Source organism: Pogoniulus pusillus, chromosome 17, assembly GCF_015220805.1.
Source record: "Pogoniulus pusillus isolate bPogPus1 chromosome 17, bPogPus1.pri, whole genome shotgun sequence".
Lineage (NCBI taxonomy): Eukaryota > Metazoa > Chordata > Aves > Piciformes > Lybiidae > Pogoniulus > Pogoniulus pusillus.
The window spans coordinates 10,298,129-10,320,112 of NC_087280.1; the positions used below are offsets into that span (position 1 = coordinate 10,298,129).

Here is a 21,984-nt window from a genome sequence, read left to right on the forward strand (position 1 = left end):
CTTCCCGGGTACCGGGGCAAGCCCCACCGCGGAGGGTATCTAATGGCTGTCCCCGGGCCTTCGCGCGGCGAAGCGGACCGACGGCAGTGCGGGGTGCGCGAGAACTCCGGCAAGCGCCGACGGCGCCCGGAGGGAAGCGCAGCGGCCGGGCTGTCAAACGGGGCGGGCTTTGTGCTCTGCCCGCCCGGGGCCTCCCGTTTGTGGCCCCGCGGATCTCCCGCAGAGCGCCTCAGCTCGCCCCGTCCCTCCCGCCGCTCGGTGCCGCGCACACGCTGCACTCTGCCCGGCGTGGTTCGTTATTGTTAATGGGCGAACAATAGGCACATCTGCCCTTTCTTCCAGCATAAAGACACCTTAGCTAACGAGGGGGGGCTGGCGGGTGGGCTTGCTTTTTCTTTCTCCTCCTCCTTTTCTTTCTTTTAGGAGAAAAAATAAAAGAAAACCAGCGGCATGTCCGGCTGCTGGGCGCCTCGGGGCATATGCTCGCTTTGCACCGCCGGGCACAGCCCCCAGGCTAGTCGGGGTCCCCGGCAGGGGCTGTAAAAGTCCCTCCCCATCGCATTGCTTGACTGAACACAGCGGGATCTCGGGGCTGGGGAGGGGACGGGGCAAGAGCTCGGGGGGAGGTCGGGAGATGAGGCACAGGGGGCATCCCAGCTGGCATGGGGACACAATGCTGTGGGGCTTCCGCGCGCCCTTCGCCAGGCCGGGTAATGGGAAGTTTCCCGATGGGGCAGTACGCCGGAGCGATCCTAGAGCCGGCGGGCGCCTGAGGGCCGGCGGCTACGGGACAGCATGGGTCCTCACACGAAGGTGAGGTGAGCGGGACACGGCGGACACAGCTCGTGGGCTTCTCAGGGCAGGGCGGTCTCACCCCCGGAAGCTCACCGTGAGGTGAGGAAGCTCCACGCTCAACGGAAAACGCGGAGTCACCGAAGGGGTGGGGCGGGCGGCTCTCATACCCGAGAGCCGCCCGCACGGCGGAGGCGGAGTGGGTGGCTCTTTGTGCCCGGCGGGGCAGGGATGGAGGCAGAGGGGGCTGACAGGACGCGAAGCGGCGACAGAGAGGAGCGCCGTAGTAACAACACTGGACACCGCCGCGTGGGGCTCGCCTCCTTAATAGGGCTGGTGACGTCACGGGGCGGCACCGTCACGGAGGGGGCGGGGTAGTGGGGGCGCGGCGCGCATGCGCTGTTTCGGCGGCCGCGCCGCTGCAGCAGCGGAGCCGTGTCCAAACGGCGGAGTGCAGAGAGAGCCATGGCTAGAGATGGCGAGGGACGCGGCCAGACACCCGCCGCGGCTGCGGAGCCCGGCCTGAGGGAGCGGGGGCCCTAGGACCGACCCGACGGGGGAAAAAAAACAAACCCAAAAAAAACCAACAAACAAATAAATTACAAAAAAAGGAAAAAAAAGAAAAAAAAAGGAAAAAAAAATAAAGCAAGCAAAGCCACCAGCCCAGCAGCAGCAGCACCGCCACCAGCTCGCCGGCCGCCGACCCGCGGGAGGAACCGGCCCGCGGCAGCAGCGAAGAGCTCCGGGACGCCCCGCCGCCCACCAGATAGATGTGCGGTCCAGCCACCCGCACGGTCGACGATGAACGCGCAGCTGGCGATGGAAAACATCGGCGATCTGCACGGGGTGAGCCATGAGCCGGTGCCTGCCGCCGCTGACCTGATGAGCGGCAGCCCCCATCACCGGAGCGCAGTGGCTCACCGCGGCAGCCACCTGCCAGCCCACCCGCGCTCCATGGGCATGGCATCCATCCTCGACGGCGGCGACTACCACCACCACCACCGGCCGCCCGACCACGCGCTGACGGGCCCCCTGCACCCCACCATGACCATGGCCTGCGAGACACCCCCCGGCATGAGCATGAGCAGCACCTACACCACATTAACCCCTCTGCAGCCTCTACCTCCCATCTCGACGGTCTCGGACAAGTTCCCTCACCACCACCACCACCATCACCATCACCACCACCCCCACCAGCGGATACCAGGAAACGTGAGCGGCAGCTTCACGCTTATGCGGGATGAAAGGGGTCTGGCGTCTATGAACAACCTCTACACCCCCTACCACAAGGATGTTACCGGCATGGGGCAAAGCCTCTCTCCATTATCTGGATCAGGCCTGGGGAGCATCCACAACTCCCAGCAAGGGCTGCCCCATTACGCTCACCCCAGTGCCACCATGCCCGCCGAGAAAATGCTCACCCCAAATGGATTTGAAGCTCACCATCCTGCCATGTTAGCCAGGCATGGCGATCAACACCTCACTCCCACATCCGCTGGTATGGTGCCTATCAACGGGATCCCACACCACCCTCATGCCCACTTGAATGCCCAGAGCCACGGGCAGATCCTAGGCTCTGCCAGGGAGCAAAACCCTTCTGTAACTGGTTCGCAGGTCAACAGTGGAAGTAATTCAGGGCAAATGGAAGAAATCAATACCAAAGAAGTAGCTCAGAGGATCACCACCGAGCTCAAGCGATACAGCATCCCCCAGGCTATCTTCGCCCAGAGGGTGCTGTGCCGCTCTCAAGGAACTCTCTCAGACCTACTGAGGAACCCCAAGCCCTGGAGCAAGCTCAAATCCGGCCGGGAGACCTTCCGCAGGATGTGGAAGTGGCTCCAGGAGCCGGAGTTTCAGCGGATGTCTGCTCTGCGGCTGGCAGGTGAGCCCGCTGCGGGGCGGTCGGGGCACGGCAGTGGTGGAGCTGGGGCCCCGGGCCTGTCCAGGCCGCCCCGGTCCCTCTGCCTGCCTCTGAAGAGCAGCCCTGCCTGCCCTTCGCCGCTTCTCTTCTCTCCTTTCCCCTCTCCCTTTCCCAGCTCCGCGCACCGGCACCGTGCGTCTCCGCTGAGACACGCTCCCGGCTGCCAGACAAAGCCGGGTCGAGGTTCGGGCTGAGGGCTGCAGCGCCCCATATTTTCCCATTATCCCGGGTGGGGCGCACCGACAGCCTCGCTTGCCTCCAGCGGGACGGCGTCCAGCGTGCCCGGTTAAGGGGAGCTGCCGACACTCGCGCCGGCCGGTGGCAGGGCTTGACCGGAGCGGTCAGGGCGAGGCGGAAATGCTTTAACCGGCGTCTGTCCGAGCGATCGAGGCTTACTGGGGCAGTAAGCCCGACACAGGGCTCTGTGCATCGGTACTGCCCAGTACGGCCCATGAACGGGGTGCGAAGTAACCCCGGTAACGCACCGCCGAGAGGAATCAGTGCGTTTGCTTTGTGCTGACGGCAGCGGTGGAACCCGGGGCAGTGGGTTCCGATGGCAGTGTCCGGCGGGCCTCAGAGCTGGAGCTAGGCAGGGTGTGCTGGGGAAGAGCTTTCCCACAGAGCCTACGTGCCCGGCCTGTGAGTGGTGGCTGAGAAACGTCAAAATCGTTAGATTTTTGGTTAATTGGTTTAAATTATCATTAGGCCGCGGAGTTTGAATTTTGCGTGGGTGCATCTGTGTGAGACATACGGTCTGTGTTTGCAGCTCCGGTATTGTCTGCTTGGAGGTCTCAGTCCCATTTGGTATCTGTTCTCTTCCGCCACCTCCCTAAACCCAACCAGCCTGCGCTCCCAGAGCTGAGTCCTGGTTTAATATGCCGTGAGTGAGGGTTTGTTAATTAAGTGATAGGTCTCCATTAATTTGTCCCTCGAGAACGCGAGACAGTCAATCCAAGTTGGAGCCGGGGTCACTGATCCGTTTCACAGATAAAAAATAAGGGAAGAGCCAAATCTGTCTCCTTTGAAATGCTCTAACAGTCCTGCCTTTTCGACTATCCTGACGGTGGGGACTGGGAACCGCTTCCCGACCGTGCAGGAACCCGGCTGAGCCACTGTCTTGCTCCTTGCCTGGCTCCAGCCGGCCTCCTCATTTCTGGAGCCTAAAGCAGTGCTAGGAAGGGCTCATAGCAGATCTCTCTCCCCTATTGTAGCTGTCCCTGCGGAGCACGCCAGTGGGAGGACGTTGCTCTCTTTGGCTTCTGCTCCTGCAGAGTCGGTTTCAAAGGTCTGGGCTCTCACAAAACGCCCTTTCCGCCTTCCCTTTCTCAACAACCACGCCACCAGGAGAAAATCTTCTTCTTGCTGGGGCTACTCCGGACAGGAGGATAGAGTTTATGTTTCCAGTATCCCCTTAACGATTGTTAAGTCGAACTTTCTTCTACTTGGAGCGCATTTTTACGACAATTCGGTGGACCTGAATCTCCGCTCATTTGCATAGATCGATTCTGGAACAACCCCTCACTTCGGAGTCTGTTGGCATCCTTTCCTTGGCGTTGCCGGCCGGGAAGCTCTGCCAGCCCCGGCTGCAGGCCCAGCTGGAGGGAGGCGGCAGCTTGCCCCCGGCGTGGCCGAATACTGTCAGGAGACGGCCGCGTTCTACACAGCTGCCGGGTCCGGAGAGACACATTGTTGGCTTCTGCCCTCAAACCGCCCAATCCTCCAGTCAGCCTCTCGCTGCCCTCGCATAAACGGATCCCGGTAATCCCGTTAGACAGACAAAGCCTCATTATTCCACCTTCCCTTTCCTATGACACCCTGGCTGGCACCTTACAGAAACGGCCTCCCTGTGCCGAAACTGGGCTCGCCACCCGAAGAGGCGAGGGAGGGGGTGGGGGGAATGTCGGGCAGAGCCGCCTGCACTCGAGCGTCCCCACGTCACATGCAAACGGCCTGGCAGCGCCGGGCCCAGCCGGGCTATTCCCGCGCTGCCCGTGGCTTCGCCCGGTGCAACCCCACCCGGGCGCGGGCAGTTCCGCAGCACGTGGTGATTTACATAGCGCTGCGTCCCAGCCAATGAGGGTGGTTTGCTGAGCGCCCCGTTCACTCCGTTCTGCGCGCCCCTCCGCGCCCCTCCGCTCATTCCGCCCCACGCTGTCAGCTATCTACTGTAAATGCATCGAGGATCGATTTTATTTTGCGCAGGTTTTAAATGTGTGATGATCTTACTAAGTGGTAAAAATTTGCCCCGATTGATATTGACATATGAACATCAATTCAAAATATCATAAATTACTTCACCCAACACAAATTAAATTTCACGTCTAAATTATAACTCACTCCAGGGCATTTAGAGAATTACGAGGTAGATAAATACCAGAGCCCTCACCACCTTCATTTATTTCCTTTCTGATTTCCTTTGGGCAGCGCCTGGGAGGTGGTGAGAGGGATGAAGCCTGCTTATTTTAGGCCTCATGGTCTTGCCCAGTACTTTATCTTGAGTATTTGCCCCTTTCAGCCATCCCTGAGGGATTCCTACCTCCCAGATTACAGAAGCTCCAACAAATAGAGGAAAAATTGGTAGTTACATGGAAGCAGGATTGAGGTCTTGACACTTCCTGGGCTGTCTCTTGAAATGTAAGCAGAACTACTAATTGCAAAGCTGACCTCTTTCAGCCTCCATCTTATTCATCCCATCTTCCTACTCCTCTCTGTTCTCTTTTCCTTTGTCTATCCCCCCCTCTTTCCCCCTCTACTACTGAATATTTATCTATTTGGCCGTTTCTCCCTTAGTTAGCCTTCCCCCCCCCCCCCCCCCCCCCTCCTCCACTGACATTTGGAAGGGCAGTGAAGGGACACGAAAAAAAATAAACAAGTCAAAGAAAATGTACAGCCTTTCTGCAGCCTGCTGGGATTTGAGGGTGAATTTATTTCAGGCTATTTTCATCTGGAGAGGAGGCGGGGATAGGAGGGGATAAAGAAGACAAAAATCGACTCATCTTGTTCAGAAAAAAAAATAATCAGCTTCGAGCTGTTTGTTATCACAAAAGCATCTGCCTGGAGCCCCCACATGGCCCGGCCCAGAGACGGGAGGGAAGCGCAGTGCGAGTAAGATTCTGGGAGCGGACAGGGGAGGTATAACGGACCCCCAAAGACCTCTTTGGATCTTCTGCAAGAAGGTGTATGCTTTGCCGAGGTGCGAGATCGTTCTGAAGGGGACTCTCGTCGGCCGTTTCCCCATCGGGCTTCCCGAGCCGGTCCCGGGGCAGCAGGTGCCGGTCGAGGGGAGAGGGGACAGTAGGGAACTGCGCTCGCCCGCGGGGCATATGCAAGGGGTGGAGCGGCTTGTCTCTCCAGAGCTGCTCCGTGTTTACCTGCGACCTGACTGCTGTTGAATCGGTGTTTATAATCTCGGGTTTTTTTACCGTCCCGATGTGAATCGCAGCTAAATTGAAGCCTTGGGAAGCCGGCAAGAAATTCTCGCTAAATTAGTTGTAAAGAAATCGATACAGTAATCAGAGTGTTTTCCACATTAAATATGAAATCTAATGAACGCCATTTACACCTTTAGCCCCTCCGGTCGCCTCGGTGAGCTGGGAGAAGGTCGATGCCTCCCGGCCCCAGCAGCTCCTCAGCCCCGATTGCCTCATTAAGGCCTGTTTAATATTTACCCATTGGGGACTTTGCATAAAAGCATTTGCATCAGGGAGGTGGAGGGCATCGACCGGGGGCTCCTCGCCGACGCCCGAGCACGGTGTGGGCCTGGAGGAAAGAACTCCCTGCAGCACGGGCCGCCCGAACGCCGCTCGTATAGACAAGAGCTTAGCTCCGCGCACCGCGGGCTGTGACAGAGACCCTCTCCGCGGCTGCCGACCGTGGCTGGGGCCGAGGTACGGTGCTCCAGTCCGGTGGGACCGGAGGGCAGGAACGCAGGCTCGAGCCAGCCTCCGGCACAGAGCTCAGTGTGCAGCCGGGGCGGGGGGGGGGGGCACTGGGAGCCGTGGTTGTTTGCCGGACGTGTCCTTGCGGCGGGATTGATTTACAGCTCGCACACAGCCGCGTTTGCCCTTCGTTAATGTTTGCCCAGCGGGAGGAGGAGGAGCGGGGCCGGGCGACGGCGAGTCGGCGTTCCTCCGCACCGGGCCTCCCCGCGCCAGTCCCAAAGGAACCCCCCGCCCTCATAGCACGGCTCAGCTTTTGCTTGTTTCTTCGTTTGTTTGTTTGTTTGTTTTAATTACCTGCCGCGTGGTTGAGAGGCACCGGGAGCGGCCGTGTCCAGCTCCCATGGTCCCTGCAGTTGAGATGCAACAGCCTCAAAGCAGGGCCGCTCCCGACCGCGGACACTGCTGAAGCCGCCCCAGGGGGTGCCGTATGGCCGGGCCGTGAGTGCGCTGCAGGTCCGGTCCGCCGTCTCTAAACCACTCCGACCGGCCAAAGCCATCCGGCCGCCCTCACGTCGCAGCTTGGTTCCCAAGGGCTCTGCGCCATCTACTGACCGCCGGCGTGCGGGAGCAAGCCCCGCCGATCCGAGCATGCCGCCTGCATGGGGCAGAGACGGCGGTTCCGGCGAACGTTACGGGCCAGGTGGCATTTTGGCAAGGTGCCCTGAGCCGCTGCGCGGGCCGCTGCCGTCCGCTGGTACCCCATGTCCCCGGCACGCAGGCGAGCCTGAAGCAGCAGCACGACGCGGCTTCAGCACCGCGGACAGCTACTTGCCAGCACAGCTGCGCTCACGGCATGACCCTGGCGGGACGGTCCCGGCCCCGGCCACCGCGCTTCCGAGCAAGTCCCGCGGCGGGTCGGGGCGAAGCCAGTCCTCTTGTTTTGGGGTCGAGGCCACGCGAAGCTGGGCCACAGGGACTTGCAGAGGAGCCTAACGGCTCCTGGCTCCGGTGGGGAGCTGCAGTTCATCGATTTTGAATCACAGCAGCTGCCACAAATTAGGGTACGAAGAGGGCCGGGCTATGCACCCTCCGTACCTCACTGTGGTCGGTTTGCGTCACTGGACGCGTCTCGGCTCTCAGCCGGGAAGGGCGTCGAGAAAGGACTTCGTTTGGAGTTTGGATGCTTTGGAATGGGTGCATGGCCAGAGGGGAAGCGAGCTCCTCGCAGCACTGCGACTGTGCGTTATCTCCTCCCGGGCCTCGCAAGCATGAGGGGTCAGGACGGCCCAGTAAGAGAGCAGAGAGGGGTTCATGGCGCCAAGGCTGTGACTGCTGAAGGTGGGGAGCCCAGGTGCATTGCCGAGCTGAGTGCTGATCTTCACATAGCGATCTCCCTTCACACACCTGGAAAGGAACACCATGGTTAGACTGAAACTGAAATATCGAGATGCACAGGCCAGTGTTGGCGTTTGCATGTACCAACTCTAAACCAAAGCTCTTGCCTTGTGTCAAGTAGCCTTTTCCTGTCCTCTGTGCGGCAGAACGGCCCCCGTAACCTCCACCCGAAGGAAAAGTTCGTTTCGAGGTAGAGCTAAGGTGTAAGGTGTATCTTACGCTAGGGACCTTTTGCTGAAGTGCTGGTGACTTTAACCTGAAGACTAGAAGCATGGAGGGGAGTTTTTACTGAGGACCGAGCCCGGACCTACCATAACATTATGTCGGGTACTTGCATGATCAAATCGATAAATGATGGCTCGCATTTCAAACATCTATCTGGATAAATCACATACTGACAGAGAAGCGACCGATGTTTACTGACTTTCTTCGGAAATGCAGTTTAATTGGGCCGTTTTGCTTAAGAGGAAGTCAGTTTTATCATGCTGAAAGCGTAATTTATAGGAACAATTTATTAGCTCAACAGCAGTTGTGATCCCCCCCCCCCCCCCCCCATTCTAGGGAGATAGAAAGTCTGAGTGGTAACGTTTTATGTACAGCCCAAACGGCAATTAAAACGCCATAGATTGCTGCTCGGCTGCTGTGGCTGCGGAACGCTGGCGCTGGTGGGTGTGTGTGTGCATTTTGTGATGGAACATTAGAAGTGCTACTACTGTGCACAGATAAAAGTATTAAGTCTCGGGGACTTCCTCAGCGACTTCGGGGCAGAAGCTGCTGCAGTGAACCTGTCCTGAGGCTGTGGATATGCAGGCACAGCAATCCTGCCACATACCTGTGGCTAAGAGGTTACCCAGAGGCGGTGCAATTAGTGCAGGCTCATTAGTGCGGACAGGTTTGCAGCCCTCCCCACGCAGGGCCAGCTGTCATACTACCGCCTCCCAAAACGGGTTTCTCGTGTTTCTCCTTCATCTGAGACGTACGTCGCTACTTAATTCAGTGTCGGAAGCGGCTAAGGGCTTAAAAATTGGAGCAGAGGGTGCCGGGACGGGCACAGAGGTCCTTAAGAAAGCAACCCGAGACGGTTTTTAACTAAGTCTGACCACCCTTAACGGCCCAGTGAAGGTTTTGCAATGGATTGCGTCACTGCATCACTCAGAAACTCCATTTTCAGCGACTGCAGCAGAGTCCCGGGCTGGGCAGCAGAAGAGGCGGGATGACCCGCCCTAACGCCCGACCCGTTACTCGAGCGCCCCGCAATCCCACGCGGGGGGCTGTGCTCCACCACGCTGCTCAGGGCAGGCGGCAGCGGGCCGATAGGACCAGCGTGGCTCTGCAACCTTGGGTCCGGGGAAGCCGCGAGGGAGAGACCGGGGCGGGGCTGTCAGTACTGCAGCTGCTCCCGGGAGCGCGGGGCGGGGCGGCGCAGAGCGGGCTCGGGAGAGGCGTGGGGAGGAAGAGCGGACAGGTACGTAACAGGCGGTGCTGCCTGGGTGTGGGGTGTGGAACAGGCGGAGCAGCGCGGGGGCGGAACGGGCGCCGCGGAGAAGTCGGGTGCATGCGGCGCTCCCCGGTTGGATGGTGTGGATGTAGAGCGGCGCAGAGCAATGAGGTGCGGAACGATGCGGTACAGAGAGAAGCGGGACGGGCAGCACTCCTTAGTTGAGGGCGGGTGCGGACCGGTGCGATATGGAGAGGCGTGGAGCCGTGCGGAGCAGTGCGAAGCGCTTTGCCCTCTTGCGGGGCAGCGGTGCCGAGCGGAGCGCTTTACCCCCACGCAGGACAGCGGAACGGGAGCTGCGAGGGGCGGGCGCCACCCAGGGGCCAGGAGCTGCCTGCACCTCTGCGGCGGGAAGCGAGGAGGGTAGGGAAGGGCGGGAAGAGCTAACGCGATTAAAATATTGATGTAGTCGCAGAAATCGTTCATTAAGGCAATTTAATCTTCGCTATTAAATGCCCTTTCAATTCATTTGAGGTAATTAAGATGCAGTAAAAGTGATTAAATTCTAATTACTTTTGCTAGACAAAGAAATATTTGTCATGGTAATATGGTTAACTAAAGACCTACCTAAAGAAATTTAACATTTACTTTAAATGATATTGCAGGGACATTGGGTGTTTTCCCCTGATTGATCCACTTAGCAACATGCTCTGTTATAGTGATGTTAGCTCACTCAGGTGGTTACAGATCCATCAACACTGTGATTTTGTGTAAACCCCAGAAACCCAAACTGCTGAGTCAGCACTCCTCAGCCAGATGCACTTTATTATTCCAGGAGCAGCAAATTAGGGTAATTCATTTTAATACAGTGCACAGGAGTGAGATGTTTACCATTCAGTCTCATTTGGGGTCTATTTAGTGGCAGGCTAATGTCATTCTGTAAGTTTCTGGTACACAAACACAATTTTACCTCTTTTCATGTTACAGAATGATAGAATTGCCTGGTTGGAAAATACCTTAATAACATCAAGCCCAACTATATCCAAACACCTGCCTGTACACGACTGTTAGACCACTTCCCTAAGCGCCGTACAAAACAGGAGTACTGCCTGTGCCTGATGGCAGAGAAGTGGATCAAGTGACCTCCCAAGAGATGGGCACAGCCATACTCTAAGGAAGTGTAAATACAGGTCACTTGAGAGACAAACACAGAACGTTGAATAATGCTAGGAGTAATAAGAAATAGCTTGTTGTGGGTTCAGATATTTCAGGGTAGCCCATACTTTCTTCAGCTGAAAGAGGAAAGTTTGGGGGGGGCACAATTGTCACCCACGTAGGCTTTCATCTCTCACATGCGAATGGCCTTATCCTATGATGCACTGAAGCTTTTAGGAATGCTCTTTGCAATGTCAATGTTGTCTGCTACCCACTACAGTGGGAGTACAGGGCTATGAGCTGCCCTGACACACAGGGCATCTGACTCACGCAGCACTTTTCTGGAGGTACTTATCTGCCAGACACCATCAAAAGCTTCATGACAGGATGGAGCAGTGCAGGGGATCATCAAGTATCAAAGTGAACAGATAAACAGCAGCTCCATGCCAAACAGATTTCCTCGATTTTAGTTCATGTGGTAGTATGTATCTTATACAGCCCTTATCTTAGACACATACTCCCCTAAATATAAAGTTTTTGGTAATTAGGAAAGCTCTGTCATCTGTGTGTCCCTCTGCATGTTCCAGAGGTGTCATTCACATGATAAGGTTGGATCTTATCTCATTTTATGGTGGATTCATGGTGATGATAATATGTAATAAACTTTTGGCAACTTGTTTCTGTTGAGCCATTGTATCCCATGTGATCAGGACTATCTCTGACAGCCAAAGTCCTTAAGCAATTTGAACCTCCTATGGAAATCCTACTCCATTTCCCACTCTAGGGTAGAGCCTGCTTTGGGAGAATATCCCCCTGTACATTCTCTAGTTTGTACCAGTGAAGCATCTTCACTCTCTAAAAATGTTATTGGATATTTTGTGATGTGTCCAAACTAGAAGCAGAAGCATCAGAAAAAGATTCCCAGGGTCCTAGTGAGTGCAGCTCAAACTCTAGCTGAGGTAGTTCCCAGCCTTTACAGACTGGAGACAGTATAGAGATTACAAAATACACATAAGGAGATATCTCTAAGACACGTTCTGTGAAGAACATACACAATGAAGTCGAGATAACTAAAGGACTAGGCTTTGCAAGAGGGGAGGGAGAAGACAATCGTCACAAATCTTCTTTGCTTTACACTTTGAAATCCACTTCTTTGCCTCTCCTGTCACAGACAGGAACACAGGGCTTCTGTCAGCACTTTGAGCTGTGCAGCATCGTTTATTGGGGTTTTCCCACTCATAGGAAACAGCAGCAAAGCTGTTGGCTTGTAAACTCTCCATTGCTTTCTGGAAATTTCACCCTGGAGTCTTTGAGAGAAGCATAAAGTGGTGTTTTGTTTTGTTTTGTTTATGTTTTGTTTTGTTTTCCCCTCTTATCTGCCTGAAGCAAATACAATGCTCATGATCAGTAAGGATTAGGGTGGTAGTGGTTACTCCAGAATTAAGTGCTGAGTTTACCTTCTAATGTGGAGGAACCAGAAGGTGCCTTCTCAGGCAAGACAGAGCTGAGCCTAGAGTCATGAGATATCCTCAGCCATCTTTGTTTCCCAGAATGAACATTTCAGCTACAAAATGGGTTCCTACAGACTCCTGCCTGTAGCACCAAGCTCAACCTTCCAGCCACGGCACTAATTGGTGTCAAATAATTTGTCAAGTGTGATGGAAATTAGTGTGGTGTGAATCTGCTCATGGGGAGCTGAATCGAAACTGCTGCCTCATCTAGTACAGGACACTCAATGGACATCAAGTAATAATGGCTTGTGGTCCGTAGTGACCTGAGCCAGAACTGGAAACATGACCTGTCACCTCAGGGTGAAAGGCCCTTATCCCATTGCTGGTGGCCAGCACATGGTCTGCTCTCCATGTCAGCCAGTGTCTGAATTTGGCATGGCTGAAGACATTGTTGTGTATGCATCTGCTTGTTTCAGACCTGACCTGTTTATAAACAGAGGGGAAAAAAGGCTTCCTGTGAGTGGAGTTCCACTGTGTGCCTTGGCTTGCTCCTTCGTGGGGTGAGAAGACTCACGTCAAGGCACTGTTGGGACTGTGCTCTTCCAAGAGCACATGCTGTGGCAGTGCACTTGGGCAGGCATGCTCTGGTCTTGCTGTCCTGTGCCTCTTCTCCCTTTTGAACCACTTTGTATGGTCAAAAACCCAGTCATGGCTGTTGTGTGTGTCTGTCCCAGAGCTATGGGAACTGCTGCGGGCAGCTGGTGAGTGGTGTGGCTGTTTGGAGTGCCTGGTCCCTGCCACAGCCTGTCAGTGTGCATATAAGGATACAGCTCTGAGATCCCCTAAATCCATCTTCTTTGGCATCTGCCCTTTTCCTTCCTGTGTCAGAGAATGTGCACTCAGTGGTAACAACATGTTGGGCCTCCACCTGAGCAATGGAAGGGCCAGTGGTCCTCTGCCTCCAGAACTAGCCCTGGGCTTGGGGTGGGTTTGCCAGGTAGTGTTTGCCCCTGTTGCTCCCCATGCTCTGTCACATTTTTTTCTCAAAAGCAGTCAGCAGAACTTGTGGTGTTTTATTACATGCTCCAAACAAACCAGCAGAAAACACAGTTTTTAGGAGTTTTCCCAGTTTAGTTCTTTGGTGCTGGTTTTTGGAATGAAAATTCATGTTTGGTGGACACAGCCAGGCACATGTGTATTCGCCAAGTGCTCCTGCAGATTGATTTACAGTAATCATTGTTGGTTTCTTCTACATTTTAAGAAGAAATTCACCCTCTAGGGATGAAAGACTAAATCAAGCGTCAGGGTTAGCACCTGAGCTTATTGTAATCCTCACTTTTAAACCCACAGAAGAGTGTGGTTCACATCACAGGTGGGCAAAATACCCTCTTCACTATCTCAACTTAGAGATGCGGTCAGTGTGCTTCTGTAGGGGACACGATCCTGCTGGCACCCCTGGCAGAGCAGGACTGATCCTGCTGCGCTGCACAGAGCCAGGGCCAGCCGGGCACAGCAGAAGAGCAGTAACAGATGGTGGAGCTGCAGCGGTGAGGCCCCGGTTCCATGCCATGAACAAGCAACAGGGCCTCAATGAGACATGCAGACCTTACACGGTTTGGCAAGTGAACTCTGCCAAATCCCTTGGGCGGCTTAGGAGGAACAAATGGAGACAAAAATAGATTGATGGACTGTATCAGGAGAATTGCAAGTGTCAAAAATATCTGTTGTTCAGGGCAGAGGAAGATGGAAGTGACTGGAGGAGGCCAGAGTTCAGCTGTGGATTTATAAGGCTCCTTCTGGTGCTGATAATCTTATATTGTCATATCTGCACATGTGTTGCTCTTTCTTTATCCTCTGTTTTGCTCTTTTCTTAACTAGCCTTTCTTTAGGCTTTTTCAAAAGGCATCACCAGGAGCATCACTCAGCTGGGGCAGCTCTGAGACAAAGAGCCCAGCTGCCTGCAGCATGTGAGGACAGTGTGTGTGCATCTGGGGAGCGCAGCACCCCACGGAGCACCTGAGTTGAGCTTCTGTGCTGTGGGAGAGAGTCTGCTCACAGTGCTTATGGGCAGGAGCAGGAAGTACATCGATGCAATTGCTTTTACTGTCTTCTGCTGTGTGAAATATAATCCAGATTGAAGGTGCACGATAAACAGCTTTGAAGAGAGGCTCTGGTGTTTTTCCCAAAAAAGCATTTTATTTGGTGTCTCTGGAGACTCTGACTTCAGAGGACATCCTTACCAGCATTAGAGAAGGACCTGCCCACGCAGGCATAGCTGCTTTGTCTGAGCATGAGCTGGGCTAAGCACTGATCTGGATGGCCCCAGTTTGTCAGCCCTGGTAGTGTGAGCTGGCTGGTCTCTCTGCCTGCTCTTGTGCTGGAGCAGATTTTATCCTGTGTTGTACATTTGTTCTCTGGCAAGGTGGAAGCTACAATTTATTATTAAAATTGATTGGCTTCAGTGCAGGGAAAACGGTCGTAAGGAAACCCTCTTACGGTTTTTCATTATCACTATTATTTATTTTTAAGTGCTATTAATATTCCTGAGTCTAGACAAGGCAGAAGATGAGAGGTGGTACCCACCCTTGGTGCTTACAACTCCAGGCCTGGCAGGACTGTCTGCAAGGAGTCTTTGAATAATTAAGCACATGGGGAATTTTTTTCCCCTCAATCTACCTCTGGCAAATGCTAATGGGAGAAGAGCTGAAAAGGAAACAGCTTTTGCACTGCCTGAAAACAACCCAGATATTGAAGGTGTTCCCAGTTTCCCTAATGTGGAAAAAGGCTCTGAAGGCACTGCTGGGCAGAAACAGGCCCGGTGTGCTGCTCAGCAGGCACCAGGGATACAGGAAGATCCAGAGTCCAAACTTGGCTGCTCTGTCAGGAGCCTGCCTTGGTTTTAGAAGCTGGGTCTGTTCTGTGGCCAACAAGGATTGAATCTGTTGTAAAGAGGTCTTTCTGTCTCAGATAAGGTCCCAAATTGCAGCTGAGCGAAAATCTCAGTCTCTGAAGTAGTACATCATTAGTCCTCAATTCAAAGTAGAAGAACTGCAACTTGGATGCGAGGACAAGAACTGTCTTATTACACAGGCTAAGCTAGAGCTTACCTTCACCTGCTCCCAGTGGGTGTGGATCAAGCCTTAGGAAACCAACAGTTCTGCATGATATTTTTTTTCAGATGTAAGGTCCACACTGGTCTGCAGGAGGAAGGGGAGGCTCCCAGCTTCTCCAGGAGCCACCATGGGAGCCTCAGTGCTCTGTTTCTGATGGGCTTGACTGAAATGAAATTTTATTTGTAAAATACTAAAATTGGTTATTTGTATCATAGATTGTATGGGACCTATTTTATTCTGCCCAGCAAGGAGCACTTCTTACCTCTGTGATGTTACCAGCAGTAATTATGAGGTCTCTTGTACAACTGAAATTGAGGAACATGGTGTATTGTAACTCTTGGGACATGTGCCCACCCTGGAGAGTGGGCACAAGCCAACCTTATGAGGTTCAACGAGACCAAGTGCAAGGTCCTGCATCCGGGTTGAGGCAATCCCAAGCACAAATACAGGCTGGGCAGTGAGTAGCTGGAGAGCAGCCCTGAGGAGAGGGACTTGGGGGTGCTGGTGGATGAGAAGCTCAGCATGAGCCAACAGTGTGCACTTGCAGCCTGGAGGGCCAACCAGATCCTGGGCTACATCAGAAGTGTGGACAGCAGGGCGAGGGAGGTGATCCTCCTCCTCTACTCCGCCCTGGTGAGATCCCACCTGGAGTACTGCATCCAGTTCTGGAGCCCCTATTGCAAGGGAGATGTGGAGATGCTGAACCAGGTCCATAGAAGGGCCACGAGGATGATTAGAGGGCTGGAGCAGCTCTCCTGTGAGGACAGACTGAAAGAGTTGGGGCTGTGCAGTCTGGAGAAGAGGAGGCTCCGAGGTGGCCTTCCAGTATCTGAAGGGGGCCTACCAAAAAGCTGTGGGGATACTTTTTAGGATATCAGGTAGTGACAGGACTAGGGGGAATGGAGCAAAGCTGGAGGTGGGGAGATTCAGAGTGGATGTGAGGAGGAAGTTTTTCATCATGAGAGTGGTGAGAGCCTGGAATGGGTTGCCCAGGGAGGTGGTTGAGGCCCCATGGCTGGAGGTGTTTAAGGCCAGGCTGGATGGGGCTGTGACCAGCCTGATCTAGGTAGGGTATCCATGCCCATGGCAGAGGGGTTGGAACTAGATGATCCTTGTGGTCCCTTCCAACCCTGACTGATTCTATGATTTTCTAAGGAAATAACTATTCAGAAGTATTATGTTTCAAGAGATGAGCACAGGCTCAGGAAGACATGTTAAGCAAGTTAGCTTCATAATATATAGCTGAGTTTTTGTTGTTAATCTCTATGTTTTGCACTGCTAATTGAAATAACCTGCTGCTTCTCTGCCGTGACTGTCACTTGTGGTACGAGGACTCCTGTGGAAGCATCATATGGTGCTGATTCAGATCACTCTATTTGTGTAGTTAGGGTCTTGTGACAAATGATGATCTGGACAGTCTAGGTGAAAGCTGGAATTTGTGTAGTCTGAAAAAGGAAGGTGTAAAGCTGTGTGAGCAGAAATGAAGCATTAGGCATGACAAACATTATCTGAGTTTGATTCATCTCCTTTTCTGCATGAGCCTGTCTACTGTCTACAGCTACCTGAAGGGGCATTGTAGCCAGGTGGGGGTTGGCCTCTTCTCCCAAGCAACCAGCAATAGAACAAGGGGACACAGTCTCAAGTTGTGCCGGGGTAGGTATAGGCTGGATGTTAGGAAGAAGTTCTTCACAGAGAGAGTGATTTGCCATTGGAATGGGCTGCCCAGGGAGGTGGTGGAGGCACCGTCCCTGGGGGTCTTCAAGAAAAGACTGGATGAGGCACTTAGTGCCATGGTCTAGTTGATTGGTTAGGGTTGGGTGATAGGTTGGACTGGATGATCTTGGAGGTCTCTTCCAACCTGGTTGATATGAATATGAGCCCACAAACAGGGTCAGAGTCAAAGCTAGAGGCTGAGGCTGTTACGGGGCTGAGCTTCTGTGACTGGTTTCACAGGATTGTCGAATGGTTAGACATGTATAGAGGGCTGAGATGCTGATATGGTCTTTACTCCTCATTGCTAGCATTTGTCAGTAAACAATACACTCTTCTTGCAAAAGTGTTTTAAACTCTTGAGTTACCAATGTTAACTTTCAGTGAGGATGTGGAATTATTTCAGTAGGCACTGATCCCCACAGTGAATTCAGCAGCTTCATTTCAGTGGGGGCTCACTTGTGTGAGCAAACTCGGGTTTCTGCCCAGAAGTTCCACAGTATTTTAGAGGTCAGGATGTAACTTAAAAGCACTCTTCAAAGGTTTTCAGATAAAAATAACTGTAGAAGATAGGAGCTTGGTATCCTAGTGTACTTGATTGATGTGTCATTGCTTATGCAAGAATGTGTAGCTGGAATGTGTATTGTTAGGTAGCTTTCAAAAGCTTCTCCTCAGAAGGGATTGAGACACTAGTGTCTCAGTCCCTGGATACCTGGGTCAGCAGAAGGCACTTTTGCATCTCTTGAGTCTTGCTCTCTGATCTGTGCAGTTGCTGTTTCTCAAAGTACAAAAGGCAGATGACTATTTTCATACCTTCCTTAAGCAATTAAACCTTCGTGCCAAGGCTGGCTCTCAGTAGCAACAAAAGATGTAGGAAGCGCCTTTGTAAAGTAATCTGATGTTTTCATTCTAGTAACCGTGGAATAGGTGGAGATAGCACAAAACTCTCCATATAGTCAGCACTGATGGCCACAGAAATCAAGAGCAGACAAGCACAAACACATTTCCTTCAGAAATGCATCTCTAAATCATCCTTAAAGGACACTGTCAGAGAGAAAAAAGGGAAGTGACAATTTCAGGCCCTTTCAAAAGTGAGGCAGATCAGTCTGGCCTCCCAAAGATACCTAACAAGGTGAGCTTGCAGGAGGTATCTGGGATTTGCCTCCCCATCCCCTTGGATCCTGCCTGGAAGGTGATCTGCAAGGCAGATTTCAAACTGCAAGTGCCCTTTAATCACATAGAGCAAAATAACGTTCTGAAAGGGAAAGAAGGGATGATAAATGAAAAAAGGTGAAGTTCCATAAGGAAGGTTTGCTATACCATTGTTCTTCATCGCCAAATGTGGCTTATTTAGTTCAGAATATGTAATCATCTGTCCTGTAAGACTGTAGTAGCACCCTGGTTTCTTCAAGTTCCTTATCTTTCAGCCAGTAAACAAAAAAAGATAATACAGAAATGGATTGACAGCACCTAATAAAGGTAACAAAAAGTGGGCAAGGCTGACTTTAAGGCCCAGTGAATTTTCAGGCTACCCTATCTGGATTTTACAGAGTAATGAGTGTTACCAAAATATGAGCTCTCACTAATAGCATTTGGTGAGTTTTAACAGACAATATGAAAAGTCTTTTCTACCTTCTATTTCTTATGTGTTTTATAGCTTATAATAAGTTAGACAATGCAGTGCTATCCATCCCCTCCACCTTTGGAAGCTGTCATGAATGGTCTTTTTTCCCCCTTTCCTACTTCCCTGCAGTATAGTGTGTCCCATACTGCACGCTCTCATGATACCTCTGCCAGCTCTAACTGTCCTCTCTTTTCTTGCAGCGTGCAAGAGGAAAGAACAAGAGCATGGGAAGGATAGAGGGAATACACCCAAAAAGCCTCGGTTGGTCTTCACAGATGTCCAGCGTCGAACTCTACATGCAATATTCAAGGAAAATAAGCGTCCATCCAAAGAGTTACAAATCACCATTTCCCAGCAGCTCGGGTTGGAGCTGAGCACCGTCAGCAACTTTTTCATGAATGCACGGAGGAGGAGTCTGGATAAGTGGCAAGACGAGGGCAGCTCCAATTCAGGCAACTCATCTTCTTCATCAAGCACTTGTACCAAAGCATGAAGGAATAACCACAAACTAAACCTCGGTGGAAAAGCTTTAAAAAAAAAAAAAAAAAAAAAAAAAAAAGACAGACAGACCAGGACCTCAACACAGCAGGTTTATACTTAGAACTATTTGAAAAAAAAGGAAAAAAGAAAAAAAAAAGAAAAAAAAAAGTTATTTATAAGTCCAAAGAAACCAAAGACTTATTTCACCTGCATTATAACTTTGTTCTAAGACACACACTTTAGTAGGGCGACAACTTGCAAAAAGGAAAGGAGAAGAAAGCAAACCAGAGGGAACGAAACGGAATGCAAAGAGAAGAGAAACAGACCACTGGTCAAACACCTTCACCCATGATCATCTTCACCGTACTTGGCTGTCTAGTGGTTTGGAGCATAGTGATTTCTTGTCATTGAATGGACATCTCCTCAGATACGGCTCTTCATTTCCACAGCAATTGCCATGAAGGTGCATTGTGTACACGCCAGTGGTTAGGGACTTAGTCAGGGCTGGTCTTCAGAGAGCGTCGTGCCGCGGCACGACCGCCAAAGCGTGGAGTCGTCTGAATTCATTTGAACGGTAGTGTGAGTTTTGCTGTTTCATGGTTTGAACTTAACCGGTGCGACGCCTGGAAACAAGTTCAAAATAGGCAAAGAAATTTTGAATGGTACCTAAACCAGTGCATTCTCTTTGTTTGTTAAGGAATGTTCAGATTTAAAAAAAAAGGAAAACTATTCCATCCATTTAAAAAAAAAAAAAAAAAATCGACTAGCTACCAAAGAACACATTTAATAATTATATTGCAGGTATTTTATTGCAATGATTTTAATATTCCAAAGCTATTTTTACACAAAATACTATGTAGAGTTATAGGTATAAACTAATCTAACTGTATAACACATAAAACTTGTAATCAAGACTGTTATTCGCAATTAGTAGAACCACCTTATTGTTTCTTTCCGCGATTGGCAAGAAAGAATGTCATCTGGGGAGACCACGGCCCGTCAGCGCACAGGTACTGCTGCTGGGATGCTGCTTCCACTGAAGTCAGTGAGCCTTTTTGTCGCTGACTTCAAGGGGAGCCGTGCGCGGGATTGTGCGGTAGCGACCCCGTGTGCGTCCCCTCGTTACACTGCCGGGCGCTGAAGCGCGCTGTGCGCTGCGTGTAGATGCAGCTCAGCTCTGCCATCTAGCCTGCAAACAGGGGACCTCAGGCGTTTCGTATGCAAAGTCGGAAGGAGCTGCGAAACGTAAAACCACAGGGCTCAGCATCTGATCAATACTTATTGACATTGGTGAGCTTTTTTTTACCTATTGACTTGACTAGGCAAAGGAATAGCAATAGCTTTGAAGGCTTGTGGTCTTTTCCTATTGAAAGCAGTGGTACAACAGCAGTTAACGTCGGTGGGAAGAGCTCCAAGAGGAGCTCTGGTAGTGTTTCTGGAAGGCCAAATTGCATTGCCTCTGAGATCTGCAGCAAAATTCCCATGGCACCGTTACAGCCCGATGTTTTGTGGCATTTTATCTGTGTGTAGCAGGCTCAGCTTTTGTCCCGTGCATTCTTTCTTGCTGATCTACTAATCAGGATAATGCATGAACTGGCTTAAAGTTTGTAACTAAAAAGCTTTAAATGCTCTGTTGCTAACAGACCCATAGAAGAGAAATCATCCCATTCCTACTCAGATAAAATTAAACAGACAAAGTGTGCAACATCTGCATATTAAATTTTAGCATAAGGGGAAAATAGACTTTAAAACCAATACGTGTGCCTGTTAGATTTCTAACTGGTGTTTCAAATTGCTGTAGTAATTCTGCTAAGTACATTAAATTCCAGAGCAACCAAATATGCAGGTATAGGGCCAACGCAAGGATTAAACCCAGATAATCTTTCTTACACCTTTTTTTTTTTTTTTTTAAGGAAAAAAAAAGAGGAAAAGGGAAAAAAAAAGACAAAAAAAAATTCAAGGTAAACTAGAATCCAACCACCACCATTAACAATAATCAATACTGGCTTCTGGGACAAAGCCCACTGAAAATACTAGCCACACCAAAGTTAAGCAACTGTGTAGCACCAGTTATTTCCCAAGAGGACAGGGTCTAGTCAAGGTTCAGGGTACACAGTTACTTTCCAGTAAGTGTTTAGACTACAGTTGAAATACCTATTTACTAAAATAAAGTGAAATAAACCCAAGATTTTTGGCACTGAATGTTTCTCCACATTTCTGTATGCTTAGCTCTTTTTAAGACTGACAAAGCAATTGTCTGTGAAGACATAATCCAATCTGTGAGTTTTTGAATCTCTAGCTTACCTTAAATTTTAGCAGGCTTCCTTTTAAACCGTTCCATCCTCACAGAGACATAACTGACATGGAAACATTAATAAGCTCACATATAAAGTATCTTATGAATGCAGTTTCGTTAGGGTAAGGTTAATGAAGGACAGTGATAACTAACATTTTAGTTTTTTCCAGCAGAACACTGCTTTGTAATATATCTATAGTTTAGAAAATAAAGCCTTATTTATTTAAAACTTGAGAATTTAAGAATGCAGGGAAATTCAAAGTACATTGCAGCTTTTTTTCTTTTTTTAGTATTTCCATTGTATTGTCTTTAGGGACTACTTGCTGAAACCAAAGAGAACTTTCATACCAGCATTAAATTTGCACCCGATATGCAATGTCAGGATCTCTGATAGACACACATGCAAGCCCCTGAACAGGTCTGTGCGTATATATGCAGGCACACACGTCTTTATGGGGTGTGTGTTTGTACCTGTGCACACATATATCCACACACACTAAAACTGATGCACAAATTATGGATTTTGAGTGTTTTGGGTTTGTTGGGTTTGGTGTTGTTGTTGTTGAGTTTGTTTGTTTCATTTTGAACATGTCTGTTTAAGTATATATATATTTTTTTGTTTGTTTGTTTGTTTTATAAGCCATTAGGAACAAAACCACTCTTCCCATGAGCAATATGCACCTCATACTCTTGAACAGGCAAAGAACACAGCTTTCTTTAATTCCTTT

General features: G+C 51.0%; 1 protein-coding gene across 1 annotated transcript; it reads left to right on the forward strand.

Moving 5' to 3' along the window:
• The first annotated feature begins 1,215 nt into the window (after positions 1-1,215).
• Positions 1,216-21,146, forward strand: ONECUT1 (one cut homeobox 1). Its single transcript, XM_064157594.1, has 2 exons — positions 1,216-2,674; positions 18,681-21,146. Exons 1-2 carry the CDS (start codon positions 1,594-1,596, stop codon positions 18,971-18,973), a joined length of 1,374 nt encoding a protein of 457 aa, XP_064013664.1. The 5' UTR covers positions 1,216-1,593; the 3' UTR covers positions 18,974-21,146.
• Positions 21,147-21,984: the final 838 nt, after the last annotated feature.